The following is a 20341-nucleotide window of genomic DNA, read 5'->3' on the forward strand; positions in this document are numbered from 1 at the left end:
AAAGAATAAGATATCTTGAAATAAATTTAACCAAGGAATCAAATACCTGAAACTATAAATTACTGATGAAGGAATTTGAAAATTATAGAAAGAAACGGAAAGATATCTTGTGTTCTTGGATTGGAAGAAATAATATTGCTAAAATGTCCATACAACCCATAGCAATCTAGAGATTTAATGCAACCCCTATCAAAATATCCATTACATGTTTCACAGAACTAGAACAAATAATCCTAAAATTTATTGAAATCGCAAAAGATCCCAAAGAGCAAAAGCAATATTGAGAAAACAAGAACAAACATGGAGGTATCACACGCCCCAATTCAGATCATACTACAAAGCTACAGTAATAAAAACAGCACAGTACTGGCAATAAACACAAACCCATATGTCAAGAGAACAGAATAAATAAATATTATTCCAGAAATAAACTTGCACACTTATGGTCAATTAATCTACAACAAATGAGGCAGGAATATACAATGGAAAAATCTAGAATATGTACACTGCTCAGTAAATAGTGCCATAGAGCTGGACAGCTACATGTAAACAATGGGATTAGAATATTTCATCACATCATATACAAAAATGAACTCAAAATGGATTAAAGACTTGAATGTAAGACTAGAAACCATAAAGCTCCTACAAGAGAACATAGGTAGAAGACTCTGACATAAATTGCAGCGGTATTTTTTGGATCTGTCTTCTAAGTCAAAAGAAATAAAAGCAAAAATAAACAAGTGGGACCTAATTAAACTTAAAAGCTTTTGCACAGCACAGGAAATCGTTGATCAAACAAACAAACAGCCTTTATTTATGACTAATAAAGGATTAACATCCAAAAATACAAACATCTCATACAATTTAATATCAAAAAAGCAAACAGCCCAATTTAAAAGTGAGCAGAAGACCTGACTAGACATTTTCCCAAAGAAAAAATACAGATGTCCAACAAGCACATGAAAAAATGCTCAGCACTAGTAATTATCAGAGAAATACAAATGAAAACCGTGAGATATCACCTCACACCATCAAAAAGTCCATATATAAATTAATATGTATATATGTGCATACACACATACAACAGAATAGTATTTGACCATAAAGAAAATAAATTCTGCAATTTTCAGTAATGTGGATGGACCTAGCGAGTTTTATGCCCAGTGAAATAAGTTAGACTGAGAAAGACTAATATTGCATATTATCACTCACATATGGAGTCTAAAAACTAAAACAAATAAATGTAGTAACAAACAAGACTCACTGTGAGTAACAAGACTCACAGATACAGAGAACAAACCAGTGGGGAGAGGGAAGGAGGAGCAGCAAGAGAGGGGTATGAGATTAAGAGACGCAAGGTACTTACACATAAAATAAAGAAGCAACAAGGGTATACTGTATGGCACAGGGAAACATAGCCATTACTTTGTAAATGGATCATAACATATAAAAATATTGAATAACTACGTTGTACACCTGTAACTAATATTGTGAATTAACTAAACTTCAACAAAACATAAAGAAAAACTGACAAGAATAACAATAAGCTTGAATTAAAATAATTAAGGGACTTAGAAGACTTTATTAAATGGAGATGCATTTCCAACCACCAAGTGGAAAGACTCAATAGTATATAGATATCAATTTATCCCCAAATTAAGTCTACAAATTGAAGGAAATTTTAATTTTAAAAATTCAATAAAAATTTTTGGAACTTGAAAAAATAACAGCTCTTTTAGTAACTTTTACAACTTACGTTACTAGAAAAAACTGTGTATCTTCAAATATGGACTCTGACAGTGCTGTTAATTTAAAACCGCTGCTTTTTAGTAAAAGCCATCTCATCCTCTGTCGTTCCCTTCTCCTCCTGCCCCCAATTCCTCCCAGCATCAGGGTCTTTTCCAATGAGTCAACTCTTCACATGAGATGGCCAAAGTATTGGAGTTTCAGCTTCAGCATCAGTCCTTCCAATGAACACCCAGGACTGATCTCCTTTAGAATGGACTGGTTGGGTCTCCTTGCAGTCCAAGGGACTCTCAAGTCTTCTCCAGCACCACAGTTCAAAAGCATCAATTCTTCTCTGCCCAGCTTTCTTCACAGTCCAACTCTCACATCCATACATGACCACAGGAAAAACCATAGCCTTGACTAGACGGACCTTTGTTGACAAAGTAACGTCTCTGCTTTTGAATATGCTATGTAGGCTGGTCATAACTTTTCTTCCAAGGAGTAAGCATCTTTTAATTTCATGGCTGCAGTCACCATCTGAAGTGATTCTGTCTGCCACTGTTTCCACTGTTTCCCCATCTATTTCCCATGAAGTGATGGGACCAGATGCCATGATCTTCGTTTTCTGAATGTTGAGCGTTAAGCCGACTTTTTCACTCTCCTCTTTCACTTTCATCAAGAGGCTTTTTAGTTCCTCTTCACTTTCTGCCATAAGGGTGGTGTCATCTGCATATCTGAAGTTATTGATATTTCTCCCAGCAATCTTGATTCCAGCTTGTGCTTCTTCCAGCCCAGCGTTTCTCATGATGTTTCTCATGAAACTCCAATACTTTGGCCACCTCATGCGAAGAGTTGACTCATTGGAATAAACCCTGATGCTGGGAGGGATTGAGGGCAGGAGGTGAAGGGAACGACAGAGGATGAGATGGCTGGATGGCATCACCGACTCGATGGACACGAGTTTGGATAAACTCTGGGAGTTGGTGATGGACAGGGAGGCCTGGCGTGCTGCAATTCATGGGGTCTCCAAGAGTTGGACACGACCGAGCGACTGAACTGAATAAAAGGTGAAATAAAAGATCTACATGTGTTCTGTTCCACTGATGTGGCCAAAGGAACTCAAGAAGAGCTTTGCTTAACATCTTCATGTTAAAAAAAAAAGAAAAAGATCTTCATATGCTTTTTTTTAGTCTTTATTGAATTTCTTATAATATTGCTTTCTTTTTTCTTTTTCTTTTTTTTTTTTTTTTTTGGTATGTGGCATCCTATGTCCCTGACCAGGGATCCAAATCAACATCCCCTGCAAATTTATTATTGTTGTGAAATGAGAAGGTTTGGAGACTTACCAGCTGCATTTTGACTACATATATCAATTATATGGAAAATTATTTTAAAAATAAAACAATTTTTAGTTCAGTCTGTTAGACCCTTGTTCATGTTATTACTTTAGATAAGTTAAATTTGACTATTTCATGACTACAGTCAATTATATTTAATTTCTAATACAATTCCTGATTCAACCTTATTAGCACAGTCTCTACTGTTACACAATGTTAGTAAAAGGCCAGTGGTTTGTGCCTAACGAATGTCTATGTTTATGTTTAATTAGATTTAAAACGTAAGTCTGATCCTAAATATGTTAGGATGGCACTGTCTGGTGGGTCCTGGTTGGGTTCCTGGTCCCTAAGTACCATGCTTCTCAAGACAGGGATTAGCACCTTTTGGTAGCTGCAAAGAAGTTAGAAGGACAAAGAACCTCATTTAGGACCCACAGTAACTTATTCCTTCTGGATACTAGACCAGGATCCTGCTCCGTCACAGTTCTATAACCTTAGCTCCGTGAAGTTTTTCTCACTCAAAACAAAGGAGACACCATTCTTTCCTTATCAACCCTACTAGTATTTATCTTGGTGGTGGTGGTGGTTTAATCGCTAAGTCGTGTCCCACTCTTGCGACCCCATGGACAGTAGCCCACCAGGCTGCTCTCTCTGTCCATGGCATTTTCCAGGCAAGGGTATTGGAGTGGGTTGCCATTTCCTTCTCCAATTTATCTTGGAGGATGGTGTAAATGAATAAACTTTTAAGAAACCCCAGATTTCAGAATTCAGAAATGTATAGCTTTCGTATAAGAAATTAGAGTGAAGACTTACCCATGTTAGACTATGCCTTTGTGGCCTGAGAGATGAGCACGAGAATGACAATAAACGCGCTTTGGGTGTTACTGAAGGGAACCTGGAGGGTGGACAGAGACAATAGCAGAAAAATTGGGGAGACCAGAAGATAAACACGGTTCTAATCAACGGGGTTGTGGGTTTCGGTCTGAGACGCAAAATTATCTTTTAAGACGTAAGACAAAACCCACACGGCCCATAAAAACACCCTCCCAACCACTTAGGAACCCAGGCTCAGGGTTATCTGCAGGCGCCGGATGATGACGTACTCCCTAAACCAGAAGGTGATTGGTTTCTGAAGAGGAGAGTTGGCGGCCGAAGCGACGCGGAGCCGGGGCCTAAGTCCTCGCGGGAGCTGCGGTCTCTGGAGCGGGATGGCAGCGGAGCCGGCCGGAGTTGGCCCTAGGCTCACAGATCCCGCTCTCTGGCCTGAAACATGGCCCGGGGTCCTGGCCCTTTAACGCGGCCTCGCCCCGACACGGTCGCCATGCCCAAGAGAGGGAAGCGACTCAAGTTCCGGGCCCAAGACGCCTGCTCAGGAAGAGGTGGGCGAGGGGCAGGGGCTTTGAAAGACTTGGGGCTGGAAGCAGGGCTGGAAGGCACCGTGGCGAGTGCTCGCCTGTCTGCGATGGGAGGGCGGCTGGGGCCCGCCGGGGACTTGGAGTGCGCAGAGAATCTTGGTGGGGAGGAAGCTGAGGAGGGACGCCTTCTCCTTTGAGGGTTGGTACTGTGTTTCAGTGACCGTGGCTGATTATGCCAACTCGGATCCGGCCGTCGTGAGGTCTGGAAGGGTCAAGAAAGCTGTCGCCAATGCTGTTCAGCAGGAAGGTAGGCTTCCAACGAGTCTTTTCAGACTCAGACAGTCTGAAAAGAAAACTAGGTTTTTTATTTTCCTGGGGTTCTGCCTCAGTATTTTTCTTACAATCCTTTGGGGATCTTCCTGTAAACGTGTTTGCTGTCCTCCGTTGTTACTTACTTATTCAGAGGAAGGGAAAGATTAGCCAAGAACAGTAGAAGTTTCTGTAGCAGTAATATTTTATTTGTCTTTCTATTAAAAAATAGGTCCTTGAGTACTCTTCTGTGGTTTCCACTCCTTTCTTCCTGGTTATGAATCTTCTTCCTATTGTTCACATGTATTCTTCACTTAACTGCTATTTGCTTGTGCATTTGAAGCATTTTGTTTTCCTTTTTTCATGCTTCTCTTACTTTCAAGCTTGAAACTTGCGTTTTTATAATAAGTACTGTCTCTCATCCAGAATTAAGGTTAAATTGGATTTAATTCCTCTCAACCTTCTCCTCAGAAATTATGCAAATGAAAATAGCATTCACTTTTTGCTTTTCTCCTGCGGGGTTTATAGTGGAGAATAATTCACTCCCTTATTTCAGATCTGATGTGTTTCACTCCCGTATTTCAGGTCTGATGTGTTTCTGCAATTTTGGAGTCAGTTTGCCCATTGCTTTCCAGTTTTTTGTATTTAAAATGCTTTTTTTAAAAAAACATTCTCAGCTTTCTTTAGCAGACTCTCACACTGCTTTTGCTTTTTTTGTTTTTCTGTTTTCTTTTCCTCATGTATGCTGATACCCTGCCTAAGCCATAGGCTTAGGCTCTGCTGTCTCATTCTCTTATTTTTTTCTAGTAAAATCTCTCTGTGGCTTGGAAGCCTCCCAGGTTCCTGCAGTGGAAGCTCTTTCTGGGGCTGGTGAGCCCTGTGACATCATCGACAGCAGTGGTGAGACTGATGCCCAGGAGGAAAGCATCCATGAGAGAACTATCTCCAGAAAAAAGAAAAGCAAGAGGCACAGAGGTACAACGCTGGCTTTCTTTTGGATTATTGGTCCTATCTGTGGTGATACCTTGAAGCTGTCACTTCTCAGTAACACAAGAGGTGATACCAGTAGGGAACCCGAGTTTGAATATTAGGAGTAGGACAGGACTTTAATATACCAGGGCTTTCCACTTATATCTAAATTTGAGAGGAAAGGAGAGTGATAGCAGTCAGTATATTTCTGGAGCTGTAAACTGTAGTAGCCGTTCATTGAGAACATATTATCATTGAGAACATTATCAGGTAAAATCCATTTAACAACAGGAGAACAAAAAGCCTTTGCATTTCTGGATTTCTGAATGTGTAAGGAAGCAGACTTTTGACAAAAATGTTCTCCTAAATATTTGGATTTTTATATAACCAGTTTCATTTCAGTTAGATATGTATGTGCTCTGCAGTTGTTAATGTCTGCTTTATGTCTACTAGGTACTGTAGTAAGTAGAAAAATATGTGATATTTATGGATTAGTGGTGATAGAACTTACACAAGTGAAACAAAGAAAGTTAAATTAATGGTATATAATGTGCCAATAGGAGAAGGCAATAGCAACCCACTCCAGTACTCTTGCCTGGAAAATCCCATGGGCGGAGGAGCCTGGTGGGCTGCAGTCCATGGGGTCGCTAAGAGTCGGACACGACTGAGCAACTTTACTTTTACTTTTCACTTTCATGCACTGGAGAAGGAAATGGCAACACGCTCCAGCATTCTTGCCTGGAGAATCCCAGGGACAGGGGAGTCTGGTGGGCTGCCGTCTCTGGGGTCGCACAGAGTCAGACACGACTGAAGCGACTTAGCAGCAATGTGCCAATCCATCATTCATTGGTTTGCTCCAGACTTAAAAACTCATACTCTTGGAATGGAGCCCAGAATACCTATTCTTTTTTATTTGTAATTTTTGAAAATTATTTACATATCGGCTGCACTGGGTCTCTGTTGCTTTTTGTGGGGGCTTTCTCTAGTTGCGGTGGGTGAGGGCTACTATTTGTTTTGGTGTGTGGGCTTCTCATTGTGGTGGCTTCTCTTGTGTAACACATACTCTAGACACGTGGACTTCAGTAGTGGTAGCACGCAGGCTCAATATTTGTGCACAGGCTTAGTTGCTCTATGGCATGTGGAATCTTCCTGAATCAGGGATTGAACCTGTGTCCCCTGCATTGGCAGGCAGATTCTTATCCACTGCACTACCAGTGAGGTCTCAGGGTACCTTTTGATAAAGCTAAAGTGGTTCTGATGATCAGCTAGAGTCAGGGGGAAGTTAATATTATAATGTATCATTTTGGTCTCAGATCTATGAGAACTTTCACCTATACTTGAGAATCAGATAACAGACTTTTGCATTTGTTAAAATATTTTGAAATAATCAGCAAATTTGGAAAATTCAGCAGTGGCCACAGGGCTGGAAAAAGGTCAGTTTTCATTCCAATCCCAAAGAAAGGCAGTGCCAAAGAATGTTCAAACTACAGCACAGTTGCAGTCATTTCACATGCTAGCAAAGTAATGCTCAAAATTTTCCAAGCTGGGCTTCAGAGTACATGAACAAGAACTTCCAGGTGTTCAAGCTGGATTTAGAAAAGGCAGAGCCACCAGAGATCAAATGGCCAACATCTGCTGGTTCATAGAAAAAGCAAGAGAACTCCAGAAAAACATCTACTTCTGCTTTGTTGACTATGCTAAAGCCTTTGACTGTGTGGATCACAACAAACTGTGGAAAATTCTTAAAGAGATGGGAATACCAGACCACCTGACCTGCCTCCTGTGAAACCTGTATGCATGTCAAGAAGCACCAGTTAGAACCAGACATGGAACAATGGACCGTTTCAAAATTGGAAAAGGAGTATGTCAAGGGTGTATATTGTCACCCTGCTTATTTATTTAACTTATATGCAGAGTACATTATGTGAAATACTGGGCTGGAAGAATGATAAGCTGGAATCAACATTGCTGGGAGAAATAGCAATAATCTCAGATATGCAGATGGCATCGCCCTTATGGCAGAAAGTGAAGAAGAACTAAAGAGACTCGATGAAGGTGAAAGAGGAGAGTGAAAAAGCTAGCTTAAAACTCAAAATTCCAAAAACGAAGATCATGGCATCCGGTCCCATCACTTCATGGCAAATAGATGGGGAAACAATAGAAACAGTTACAGACTATTTTCTTGGGTTCCAGAATCAGTGTAGATGGTGACTGCAGCCATGAATTAAAAGACACTTGCTCTTTGGAAGAAAAGCTATGACCAACCTAGACACCCTATTAAAAAGCAGAGACATTACTTTGTCGACAAAGGTCCATCCAGTCAAAGCTATGGTTTTTCCAGTTATCATGGATGGATGTGAAAGTTGGACCATCAGGAAAGCTGAGTACCGAAGAACTGATGCTTTTGAACTGTGGTGTTGGAGATGACTCTTGAGAGTCCCCTAGACTGCAAGGAGATCCAACCAGTCCATCCTAAAGGAAATCAGTCCTGAATATTCATTGTAAGAACTTATGTTGAAGCGGAAACTCCAGTATTTTGGCCACCTGTTGCGAAGAACTGACTCCTTGGAAAAGACCCTGATGCTGGGAAAGATTGAAGGCGGGAGGAGAAAGGGACGACAGAGGATGAGATGGTTAGATGGCATCACCAACTCAATGGACGTGAGTTTGAGCAAGCTCCGGGAGATGGTGACGGACAGGGAAGCCTGGCATGCTGCAGTCCATAGGGATGCAAAGAGTTGGGCATGACTGACCAACTGAACAATAACAATTGAAATAATCAATAATAAATGAACTGACATTGCTTTGCAATTATGCCAGTTATTGTCAATTATACCACTCTTTTCCAGAACCAAGGATGCTAATAGACATTCTTCTCTCTCTCTTGCTTGAAATCCCTGCCTATTGTCACCATTGTATCAATGTTAGATATTTCTCTTGATTTTCTTCTTTGATTTCAAGCACGTTCCACAGAAGAGCTTACAGATTTTTAAAACATCTTTGTTGAGACAAAGTACATCCCTTTAAAGTGTGCACTGTGTGGTTTTAATATGTTCACAGAGTTCTGTAGCCATCAACATGATCTAAGTTAGAACATTTCTGTCAACCCAAACCTGTTAGTACCATTCCTAATTCCCTCCTAACACTCTTTCCCACCCATCCCTTCCTCCCAGGCAACCACCAAACTACTTTCAGTCTTTATAGATTTGCCTATTCTGGACATTTCGTATAAATGAAATAATATAATATGTGGTCTTTTACATCTGACTGCTTTGACTTAGCATAGTGTTTTCAAGGTCCATCTGTATTGTAGCATACATCAGTGTTCCATTCATTTTTGTTTGACTATTATGAATAATGTTACTAGTATCAGTCATAGACAAGTTTTTGTCTGAACATATATTTTCATTTCTGCTGGGTAGGAGTGAAATTGCTAGATGACATGGTGACTGTGTTTAACTTTTGGAGGAATTGCCAAGCTTTCTTTATGAAGTTTCCATTTTATGTCCCACTAGCAATTCCACATCCTAGCCAACACTTGTTATTTGTCTGACTTTTTAATCTAGTGAATGTGAAGTGGTATCTGATGGTTTTTATGTGCATACTAATGCTGAATATTTTATGTGCTTATTGGCCTTTTGTATATCATCTGTAGGGAAATATCCAAATCTTTCACTCATTTTTAAATTAGGTTATATTTTTATTACTGAGTTGTAATAATTCGTATGTATTCAGGAGCCCAGTTAACTTATCAGCTGTATGACTTGTGGTTTACAAACTCTTAGGTATAATTCATCTTTTACTTCCTTGCTCCACTTTACCTCATTAAGGTCCTTTATTCTCATCAAACCAGTCTTCCCCTCCCCCTCTTTTTTCTTTTAAAAAAGGAACATTTACAAAAGAAGAATGAATAGTATAATGAATCCCATGTGGCTATCACATAGCTTCAACAATTATCAACTCATGGCTGTTTTTGTTTTAGCCACTACCCCATCACCCCTAGTCTCAACACACACACATGCACAATTAGTTTGAAAGTTTCCAGACATCCCATTATTATATCTGTAAATATTTTGGTAATTATCTCCAAAAGATAATTGCTCTTAAAAAAATTAATCACGTGTGAAAAAGTTAACAGCAGTTTATTAATATCATCAAAATCTTGTTCAACTTCTCTGTTTGTTGCCGTCACATATATTTTGTTTTTCTGAATATTCAGGCTTCGTGTTAGCTGTTTATTTCACTTGGAATACTTCCTCTTAACCTATGCCTATCAAATTTTTTATGTCCTACATAACTTACCTACATGAAGCTTTCCTTTACTGATTCCATTTATGTTTTGAAATTTCTTAATAATTATGTATAAAACATTTGCAAAAAAAGAATATTGGCAATTTTTATAATCACTGAATTTTGTCCCTAAAGACAGAAAAATTTTAACAGTACTCTGCTTTGTAAAAGTTATCATGATTCTCAGTGGAGGAATTACTGAAAGTTGTTTGCCTTCTCTGAGAGAGAGATTTAATGTGGGAGAAGAGGGCCCCAAGGGCTGTAGGTTGAGCCTTAAATGGTTACTGGAGATTTCAAGAAGAATAGGAACCACAAGAAACAATGTTTTAGAATCATTGGTCTCCATTATGAAGAACCTGATGCAAGAACCTAATTGACTTATAGAGCTGCAGGAAGTGACTAGAAAAGCAGATGCAGCTTCAGGGAGGTGGTTATATGGGCTTTGCCCAGGAAACAAACAAACCTTGGTTTTGAATAACTATATAACTAAGTGTCAATTAAAGTTTAGAGTTGACCAGATTCTGGTGTCTCTATGGAGTGTGGATTTTTACTTGAATCTGACATGTATTGTGGACCTCAGGGTCAAGAGAATTAATGCTAATAAGGTCTGAAGGAGGAAGAAGTGAGGATATGTCCTCACAGGGTATCTTTGATTACTGGATGCTTGTGGCCAGAACTGTAGACCAAGCTGATAGTGAAACCAGAAACTAGAAGAAAAAAAACATATGCTCAAGCAATTATTGAGTAATGAAAATACATTGTAATTTACTTAGTTTTTTTATTTTGTACTTTGAGGATTCTTTATACTATATAAAAATCAGTTTTGTTTTTTAAATGACTGAACTAAAGAAAATGATGGATGGGGATTGCAAGGGAAATCAAGGGTAGAATTTATATAAAGTTGGAATTTGGAGAAAACTGGGTTTTGTTTACCTTGACCATATGCACAAAGTAATATGGGCCACAATAATATAGTAAAATGGGCACAGTAATATTTTCCTTATTTCCATATTATTGGAGTTGAATGGTGTAATGTATGCTAAGGTACTTTGAAAACTTCAAAATAGTGTGTAAATACTGGTTAAATAAAGGCCTTAAGAACACAACCTATTCACTTGGGCAACAGGAAACAAAAATTTTCAGCAGCTACAATAAGGAGGAAATGGGCCTTTGAGAGGCTTCCTTGGACCTATTTAAACTATTTTTTTAACTATGCAAGCCCTGGGAGAATTGAAATGATTAGGGATCTTTATATGTACATATAATAGAAGGTCAGAGGTTATAGTTCTTTTTTCTATTTCAGAAGACCTGAACGGGACTGGAGGAGAAGAGTATCCCATGGATATTTGGCTATTGCTGGCCTCCTATATCCGTCCTGAGGACATTGTGAATTTTTCCCTGATTTGTAAGAATGCCTGGACTGTCACTTGCACTGCTGCCTTTTGGACAAGGTTGTACCGAAGGTGCGACCACAGAGAGCTCACTGTGTTATCTGTGTGGCTGATTTCATTGTTTTTGATTTGATGCTACTCCCTGGATGGTGACCTCTTCACTTTCTCTAATTCATGCCTGGGCATGAACCTAGCTTTGACTTCCTTGAGCTCCTCTTTAAAATTGATATTAATTCATTCAGGTAATTGTCTTCCCTATGATTACCTTCTTACCCCCAAGCAGAATCTTCATTAGGTTGGTACAAAAGTAGTTGCCGTTTCAGACAGTGAATTTTAAATCCTTGTAACTAGCCTCAAACACATCTTTGGTGATCAAAATAGAAACCATTACATTCAAAACATTTTTGCCAACAAGAAATAAGTTTGTTTATTCCTGTAGCATGAAAATCTACGCCTCCGGATTCAGTGAACTCTTGGAACGTATTTCTGCCTCCTGCTGCTTGTGGAAGTGTTTTGCCTGCAAAAAGTTGTTGAGATACTTGAAGCAGTGGTAGTCAGTTGGCAAGAGGTCAGGTTAATATGGCAGATAAGGCAAAACTTCATTGCCCAATTCATTCGACTTTTTTTTTTTTTCCTTCAACTTTTGAAGTGTCAGTTGTGCAGTGTGCATTCAGGCATTGTTGTAGAGAATAATTCTTGGGCCCAATCTATTCTCCAGTGCTGGCTGCAGGCCTTGCAGTTTTTGGTGCACTGCATCAATTTACTGAGCGTACTTCTCAGGTGTAATGGTTTTGCTGGGATTCAGAAAGCTGTAGTGGATCAGATGGGCAGCAGACTACCAAACAGTGACCATGACCTTTTTTGATACAAGTTTGGCTTTCGGAAGTGCTCTGGAGCTTCTCAGTCCAGCCACTGAGCTGGTCATGGCTGGTTGTTGTATAAAATCCACTTTTCATCGCATATCACAATCCGTTTGAGAAGTGGTTCATTGTTGTTGAGTAGAATAGTAAAGAAAAGTCAAGTTGCTCCACTCAGTCGTGTCCGACTCTTTGCGAACCCATGGACTGTAGCCTACCAGGCTTCTCCGCCCATGGGATTTTCCAGGCAAGAGTTCTGGAGTGGGGTGCCATTTCCTTCTCCAGGGGATCTTCCCGACCCAGGGATCGGACCTGAGTTTCCCACACTGTAGGCAGACGCCTTACCCTCTGAGCCACCAGGGAAGCCCTAGAAGATGACAGTTCAGAATGACAGTTTTTTTTTATTTTTGGTCAGCTCATGAGGCACCTACTTACTAAGCTTTTTCACCTTTCCAATTTGCTTCAGATGCCAAATGACCATAGAATGGTCAGTGTTGAGTTCTTCAGTGACTTCTCCTATAGCTCTAAGAGGCTCACCTTTGATGATGGTTCTCAATTGGTTGTCAACTTCCACTGGTTGGCCCCTACACTTCTCATCTTCAAGGCTCTCATCTCCTTTGCAAAACATCTTGAACCACCACTGCACTGTGTTTGGTAGCAGTTCTGGGCCAAATGCATTGTTGATGTTGTGAGTTGTCTCTGCTGCTTTATGACCCGTTTTGAACTCAAATAAAAAACCGCTCCAATTTGTTTCTTGTCTAACATCATTTCCATAGTCTAAAGTAAATACAAAATAAACAGCAAGTAATGTCATTAGCAAAAAAAAAAAAAAGTGAGAAATGTACATTAAAATGATGTATAATATAACCTCATTTATTTAAGAATGTGTTCCAATATGAAGTGGCAAAGATCAACAATGTAACACCCCAGTTACTTTTGCACCAACCTAATACTTTCAGCAAAAGTAAGGTCTCAAAGACAACTGTTTCTGACTTTGCTTCAGAGGTTTATCTTAGCTAGAATTCTCAGAAACTATAGCTGCCCATCTGTTTATCTTTCCAGCTGGGTTGGTTGTTTCTTAGATTTGCTAGTCATCTTGAATGCATAGTCTTTGCATTTATGTGGCTCTGTATAGTTGCAGTGGTGAGGAGAGAGTGAATGATGTGATTAATAAGAGGGCTAACTTTTGATGCTGGGTTAGAAGTGTCAGTAAGAATATGGTGGAAGGGGATGTTGAGGTTATCAGGGAGTAGAGAACTTTCTGAGACATGTGACAAGAGAACCTGGTAGATCTTCTCCAGTGCAAGTTCTTTTTGAGTAACTGAAGTATATTGTACTAGTATTAAGTCAGAGACTTGCCCTTTTTTAAAGTGAAATAGGATTTAAAATTTTTAAGTGGATAGAGAAGTGCAGGATTATAAGGTATATATGAATTGGGTTTTGCATAACGAAGAAAAGAAGCTGAGGAGTGAAGGAGATGGTAATTTGTACGTGTGTGTGTGTGTGTTTGTGTAAGAGCACTAGGGACAAACTACTGGCCAGTGCAATAGTAATGTAAAGTTTGTACAGAACCCAGGAGTCCTAGGAGGCTGGCCTAGGACAGAAGAGACAGGCCGCTCACTGGTGGGAGTAACGTGTCATGTTGCAGACACTACACGCTGGACGCCTCTCTGCCTTTGCGCCTGCGACCAGAGTCAATGGAGAAGCTGCACTGTCTTCGGGCATGTGTGATCCGATCTCTGTACCATATGTATGAGCCATTTGCTGCTCGAATCTCCAAGAACCCAGCCATTCCAGAAAGCACTCCTAGCACATTAAAGAATTCCAAAGTAAGTGGGTATTAGTGGTAGGGTTTAACAAATGGACTCTTGTATAATGGGCCTGTTATCATGGCTTGTTTCTAGCTTTCTGAATGGGGTGGTCTGGGGCTGTAGATACCAGGCTGCTCGAGGACTAATATAAACTTTCCGGGCTTGGGGGTATCGTTTCATCGTTTCTCCAGGACATTCCTGCTGTGCTGGGCTGGCTTATGTTATCTTTACCTTAAAGCTTTCTTGTGGTTTTAGCATATTCCTTATTCTCTTTATTTTCTTGCCGTATACATTGAACCACTTCAAATAGTTTGATGGTCTGAGCGAGGAAGAACACAATTCAAATGGTAAATGTAAACCATAATTCTCAAAACGTGCTTAATCATGATACGCTAAGTCACTTCAGTCATGTCTGACTCTGTGCAACCCCATAGACTGTAGCCTCCCGGGCTCCTCTGTCCATGGGGTTTCTCCAGCCATTTCCATGGCTAGGAGTGACTAGCCATTTCCTTCTCCATTAAATCATGATACAAAAATATTAAAACGAATTTTCTTACTAATTTTCTTTTTCTAATGTGACCTTGACATCTGGAATGTCACTTTCTCATTGACTTCTTAAAAGATTCTGGTGTAGACTTCTTCAGCATTTGCAAAGTGCCTATTGTTGCCAGGCTCTGGGATGGATTGTTTCAGAGACTATAAAGTATTCCTACTCAGACTTCAGCGCTCTAAAATTCTTCCTGTGTTCTAGGCCATTATTTATATCTCTGGATTTCTCCAGTAGTTTATATTCATTTATACATTGTATTCAAGTTTCATTGTATTTTTCTGATCTGTAAGTAGGTCTGTAAGCCTGTGGCCCATTTTGTCCTTTGTTCCACCATGAGGTATCTGGTGAACACACCTTTGCCAAGCTAGACTATTATAGCATATATGATTATTTAGGCAAGTTGATGTCTCCAACTTTTTTCTCATTCAGCTAACACTATTGTCCAAATTTTGTATCTTTTGAGTTTGTGAATTATTTTTTTTTACTCTGTTCCTACCCAAAGTCTTAAGTTCTTTAGCACTTCATAATTCTATTTTGTGTTTTATGCTTTGGATGTTAATGATTCTTTTTCCCTAGTTCAGCTCTAGTGTGAGAACATTCTACCTGATACATATTGATTAAAAGAGTACTGTTGATTTCAAGATCATGGTTTTCCCCAGGATTGTAAACTGAGGTGGTCAGGGTCATTGGCTGAGCTCAATTTAATGTCACACTAGTTGATGGATTTAGGGCAGGATTAGAATGCTGAGTGGGTAGAATTTTATTCCTTCTCATAATATGAGTAGACAGAGTATCTTTTCACATTTATAGTTTTCCTCCCCCTAAAGACCTTTGATCATCGCAGGTTAACTGTGGTGAGGTGGGATCACCCCAAAGCTGACCATGGCCGGGTGTTAATCAGTTGCTGGGAGCAGAGCAGCACTGGGCAGACTTCATGCTGGACATCCTTGCGGCTCCAGTGCACAATGCAAGTGCTACTCCTAAATCTAAAATGCCCATGTCTTCATATTTTTATAATTTATTAATTTTTTAAGTGGACTACTAACAGTGGTGATAACAAAAATTTTAACCGAGACAGGAAGCCTAGGCCACCCGTCTGCTGTTTTTGTGTCCACTGTTTAGAGATCTGGACGATGTGGGGCCTGCAGTGGCTGATGTCCCATGCATTGCCTTGCTAGTAGAACCATAATCGCATGGCATTCAGGAAGTTGCCAGCATGCCTGAAGGAAGTTGTCACATGTTGCTGGACTCCACCTTTTCGTATTTGATTCTCCCTCTCTCTCTTTTCAGTAGCATAGCTTGTGTGGGACACTGGAGCTGTTGTGTTGGCAGCAGAAGTGTTTGCCCCTTAAAGCCAAGCCCATTATTTTTGATGGAACAGCAGGACGTACAGGGCATGTCTGAAGGGCAGGACAGCTGGCACGGCGGACGACCCACCCCTTATCCCCTGGGAGGTACTTAACTTCTTGTGTTAACCCTAGCTGTAGCCTGACTTTCCTTGAGGGGCTTACTCTAGATTGAATTCAGCTCAGCTCTGTAGTTTCCATACCGGCTGTCTGCTCCCAGAAGGTCCTGAGTGGTTTGCTCCTATTACATTCAGGGTTGGCTATCTCTGCCTGCTTTATGGCTTTGTTATTGTCTTATCTGATGGCTACTGACTGCCCTTATATTTTAATGTAGAGAAGTGGCCTGCTGAATGCCCCAGTCTCTAGAGACCATGTTTCTGTCTTTAAAGATGAGAACAATAGGGGTTGACCTTAATAGCATCTGAGGTTGACTTTTATCGGTACCTCTTCTCTTTACTGAACAGCCTTGGGGTTGTCTCTTCTCATGTTGCACCAATGTCAAATTGGGGGGTGAGGGGGCAGGATATGGGGGTTTCTGTCTGTGCCAAAGTAAAATCTCAGCGTTGGAGCCATGGCTGGCTCTAGAGCTAGCAACAGAAAAGTTATTTTTATTTTCTTACAGTGCTTACTTTTCTGGTGCAGAAAGATTGTTGGGAACAGACAGGAACCAATGTGGGAATTCAACTTCAAGTTCAAAAAACAGGTATGTGTTTTTATCATCTCTTTGCTTTTCAGGTAATACCTTGCTCTGATTTTACTAAACATAAAATTGCCTTTTTAAAATCAGGTACTACACATTAAAACTTATAATAATGTCATGGAAAGAAAGAAGGAATTATTTTATATGAAAGAGGTACAAAGATTTAATAGCTTAATGCACAGAGTAAACCTTGAGCAGATCCTGGATTAATGAACAGTGAGATACCTCTTTATGTATAAAAGACATTTTTGGTACAGTTAAAGAAATTTGAAGATTCTGTGGATATTAGATATGAAATTATTGTTAATTTTTTTAGGTGCCAATGTTACCTTCAAATGACTTTGCCTCCCCCACCCCAGAGCTGTGATTTTTTTTTTTAAACATATGAATATATATATATATTTATTTATAAAATGAGAGATGTGAGAGGAAAGAAAACAAATATGGCAGAATATCCAATGGTAAAGGGTATACAGGAGCTTATTGCATGATTTTATTAATTTTTCTGTATACTTGAAGACTTAAAAGTAGGGGAAAGGAAAGAACTTTGTACTGAGGTTATTTGCCTAAGAATTTTTTTTTCAAAGCAAATGTATTTGTGAACAGTAATAATTCACATGGTTTTATGTATCTGAGGCAATTTGAGGAAGCCGTGGGGAGAGGGACTGCCAAGAGTGTTCGCAGGAAGAGCAGATACTATTGTACCTTTCTTTCTGCTTGTTGCTTGGACTGTACCTGAGATCTTGGCTACTGAGAGGACCTGTTCTGCATGTCCTTGCATGTGTTCCCTCATCTTTCAAAGGGCTTTCCTTGATCGGTGTAAAAGCTGATTTATATATTAAAGAGAGAAGAGATAACAGAAAAATGGATCTCAGCAGCTTTAGTTAAGCATTTTCATTGGTGGAGTCTTAGAGCCATAACATTTCCTCTAACCCATGAGAGTAATTCTTAATTCTCCTCAGTCCCCAAGATTAAAGAGCAAGTGTATGGGAGGATTGCAGCCTCCCATTCAATACGAAGATGTTCATACCAACCCAGACCAGGACTGCTGCCTACTGCAGGTCACCACCCTCAATTTCATCTTTATTCCAATTGTCATGGGAATGATATTTACCCTGGTAAGTGGAGACAGGATGTCATCCTCAGTTCTTTTGTAGACTGTCACTGTACCTAGAGTTTGAAAGATTTGTATATTTAACCACTGAGGAAGAAATCTTTGAAAAAAATTATTGTTTAAAGTAATTTTAAACAAACTCTGAAAACTGACTTTTATATTAGGAATAGACTTACTTGTGGAGAAGTTAATTATGTCTGAGAATATTTTACTTCTGTTTCATTCTCCATAGTGAATAGAATGGTTTTGTATCTCCTGTGTTGTGCTCATTAATGTTTGAGAAACATTATCCCATTAAGGTTAATGATAAAGCTTATGCATGGGCACTATATGTCAGGATCTGAAGCATGCATGTGGTATCATAAATGGAATATTAAAATGTAGGGTTACCAGCTCTGTCCTTTGCGTAATTCTCTTGACTATTCAAGGTTTAGCTAAGAATTAGATTAGTAAACAACAAATATGCCTCTGGTATATTTTCCATATTTTTAACTGGATTGGCAACTGGAAAGTTCATGTAATTTATCTTTTCTGTATTTTTGGCTTATGTTCAGAGATACGTTCCACATTGAAAATAGCTTTATTCTTTTTTTAATGGTAGAATAAGTAATGCATACTTCATGTGAAGAATTAAATAATACATAAACATGTTGAGACAGTAAAGGTAACTTAGACTTGTATCCTCTAACTGCACTTAACTTCTGGGGAATTGTTCTTTAATGTTTCTGTTAATATATACATGTAGATACCCACTCTCTTAAATAATTTTGTATAATTCAAAGTATGTCATATACCTGTTTTTATGGTAGCCATCTCATTAAGCCACATTAATGACTTATTTATATACTCATATTCCATATTCCTCCTATTCATATAATTCTCTACCCATCTATATATGTTGATATATAAACACATTTAGAGATTTTGTGGTTTATTTTCCCAAAAAAAGTCATCAGATGTATCTTATCAAAATCCCTTCAAACCATCTCTTATAAAGTTTTTAAAAATTGTCACTGATGGTACTCTATGTGCACGTATCCTAATATTTGCAGCCATTTGAGAGGCTTTCTTTAGCACAGTTTAAATATACGAAGCTAAGAAAAACTTATAAAAACCACTGTTAATGTTTAATATTTTTGCAAAGGTGCTGGTAGTGTAATTTAAGAGATTATTTTGTGGCCTAGTCCATGTCAATTGTCTAGACTGTTTAATTTCAGAGTGTGTCATAGGAAAACAAGGTTGTTAAATTTGGGTATTGAATTTACTTTTCCCTCCCAGTTTACTATCAGTGTGAGCACGGACATGCGGCATCATCGAGTGAGACTGGTGTTCCAAGATTATCCTGTCCATGGTGGTCAGAAACTGCGCAGTGAACAGGGTGTGCAAGTCATCCTCGACCCAGTACACAGTGTTCGACTTTTTGACTGGTGGCATCCTCAGTATCCATTTTCCCTGAGAGCATAGATATTGCTTCCTGTCACTGAGGGCAGCCTTGAGCTAGGCCAGTCCATTTGTAATCAGATTCCAGTTTGGGGAATTTGGGAATCAGATTCCAGGGGCAGCTGGATTGTATATCTAGTCAATAATGCACATGCTCTTTAGGTTTCTGGGGTTCCTGGTAGAAGAAGGAGAAGGATTGAATCAAAAGGAAAAACAACTATGATTTTTAAACATATTTTAATGTAAAACTTTGTATTTGAAAGGAGAAACCTGAGCCTGTTTTCTGTGTTAAACCCCATTTGGTGCTACTGAGTTTGTTCTTTATTCTTTTACCCCAGCCAAAGTGGATGATCTTGCTTTAGGGGAAAATTAAACTCTTAAGTCTCCAAACAAGGAAATTTTACCATTCCTTTATGTATCAGAGTAACCTTAGAGGCGTAAAATTGTTGCTACTCTTGCTTTCAGTTTAGCTGCCCCTCAAATTCAAGTGAGTATTTCCTTGTTTCCCTTTACCCTTATCTAGAAATAAAGCAGGTGACAGGGTTTTCAGAATCTTAATGAGATTGACTTGTGTATCTTTCTTTAAAAATATTTGTTGCATAAATTTTTTTTGCCAGTTTTGAATTTTAGGTTTCGGGTTTTTTTGTTTTTTTGTTTTTTTGCATGAAGCTGATAGTGGTGATGATAATGATTTTGTGTTATATTAGGAACTTTTCATAATGTCTCTAGTTCTCACAATCCCGCAAGGTGGATGATACTGTTCCCATTCTCTGGCTGAAAAAAACGGAATCAGTGACTTACCCAAAGCTATCCTGTCCTGTGCTTAGTTGCTCAGTTGTGTCTGACTCTTTGCGACCCCCATGGACTGTAGCCTACCAGGCTCCTCTGTCCATGGGGATTCTCCAGGCAAGAATACTGGAGAGGGTTGCCATGCCCTCCTCCAGGGGACCTTCCCAACCCAGGGATCAAACCCAGGTCTCCTGCATTGCAGGCAGATTCTTTACCACCTGAGCTACCAGGGAAGCCCACCCAAAGCTATAATACCCAATAAATGGCAGAGCCAGGATTCTGACCCTTTGCTATGCCACAATTAAAATGGTCAGTCTCATTATTCTCATGGTAGATGTCAGCAAAGCGAAGCAGG

General features: G+C 39.4%; 2 protein-coding genes across 15 annotated transcripts in view; one reads left to right on the plus strand and one right to left on the minus strand.

Annotated features, from left to right (window-relative positions):
* Positions 1-4158, minus strand: part of LOC121820746 (olfactory receptor 10AG1-like) — a 45443-nt gene extending 41285 nt beyond the window's left edge. Inside the window, 1 exon segment of the mRNA XM_060395982.1 lies at positions 3879-4158. The gene's annotated coding sequence lies outside the window, so the exon portion shown is untranslated.
* Positions 4159-4244: 86 nt separating this feature from the next.
* Positions 4245-19755, plus strand: TMEM183A (transmembrane protein 183A). 14 transcript variants are annotated; one of them, XM_060395976.1, is made up of 9 exons: positions 4245-4444; positions 4638-4727; positions 5537-5704; positions 11292-11451; positions 12703-12924; positions 13885-14065; positions 16566-16646; positions 17606-17761; positions 19036-19755. In XM_060395976.1, the coding sequence occupies exons 1-9, from the start codon at positions 4336-4338 to the stop codon at positions 19219-19221; spliced, it is 1353 nt and encodes a 450-aa protein (XP_060251959.1). In that variant the 5' UTR covers positions 4245-4335; the 3' UTR covers positions 19222-19755. The 14 variants fall into 14 exon arrangements, 13 of the variants coding, with proteins under 13 accessions (XP_060251959.1, XP_060251962.1, XP_060251960.1 ...); XM_060395979.1 differs by having other exon boundaries at positions 16586-16646; XM_060395977.1 differs by having other exon boundaries at positions 11295-11451.
* Positions 19756-20341: the final 586 nt, after the last annotated feature.

The sequence above is a fragment of the Ovis aries genome, chromosome 12 (genome assembly GCF_016772045.2).
Source record: "Ovis aries strain OAR_USU_Benz2616 breed Rambouillet chromosome 12, ARS-UI_Ramb_v3.0, whole genome shotgun sequence".
Taxonomy (NCBI): Eukaryota; Metazoa; Chordata; class Mammalia; order Artiodactyla; family Bovidae; genus Ovis; species Ovis aries.

Bases quoted from the DNA above. Each gene is read 5' to 3' on its own strand.
- TMEM183A (XM_060395976.1), top strand. From the start codon at position 4,336: ATGGCCCGGGGTCCTGGCCCTTTAACGCGGCCTCGCCCCGACACGGTC. The intron at 4,728-5,536 runs GTAGGCTTCCAA...ATTTTTTTCTAG, and splicing joins CAATGCTGTTCAGCAGGAAG to TAAAATCTCTCTGTGGCTTG. The intron at 11,452-12,702 runs GTGCGACCACAG...AATTTGCTTCAG, and splicing joins TGGACAAGGTTGTACCGAAG to ATGCCAAATGACCATAGAAT.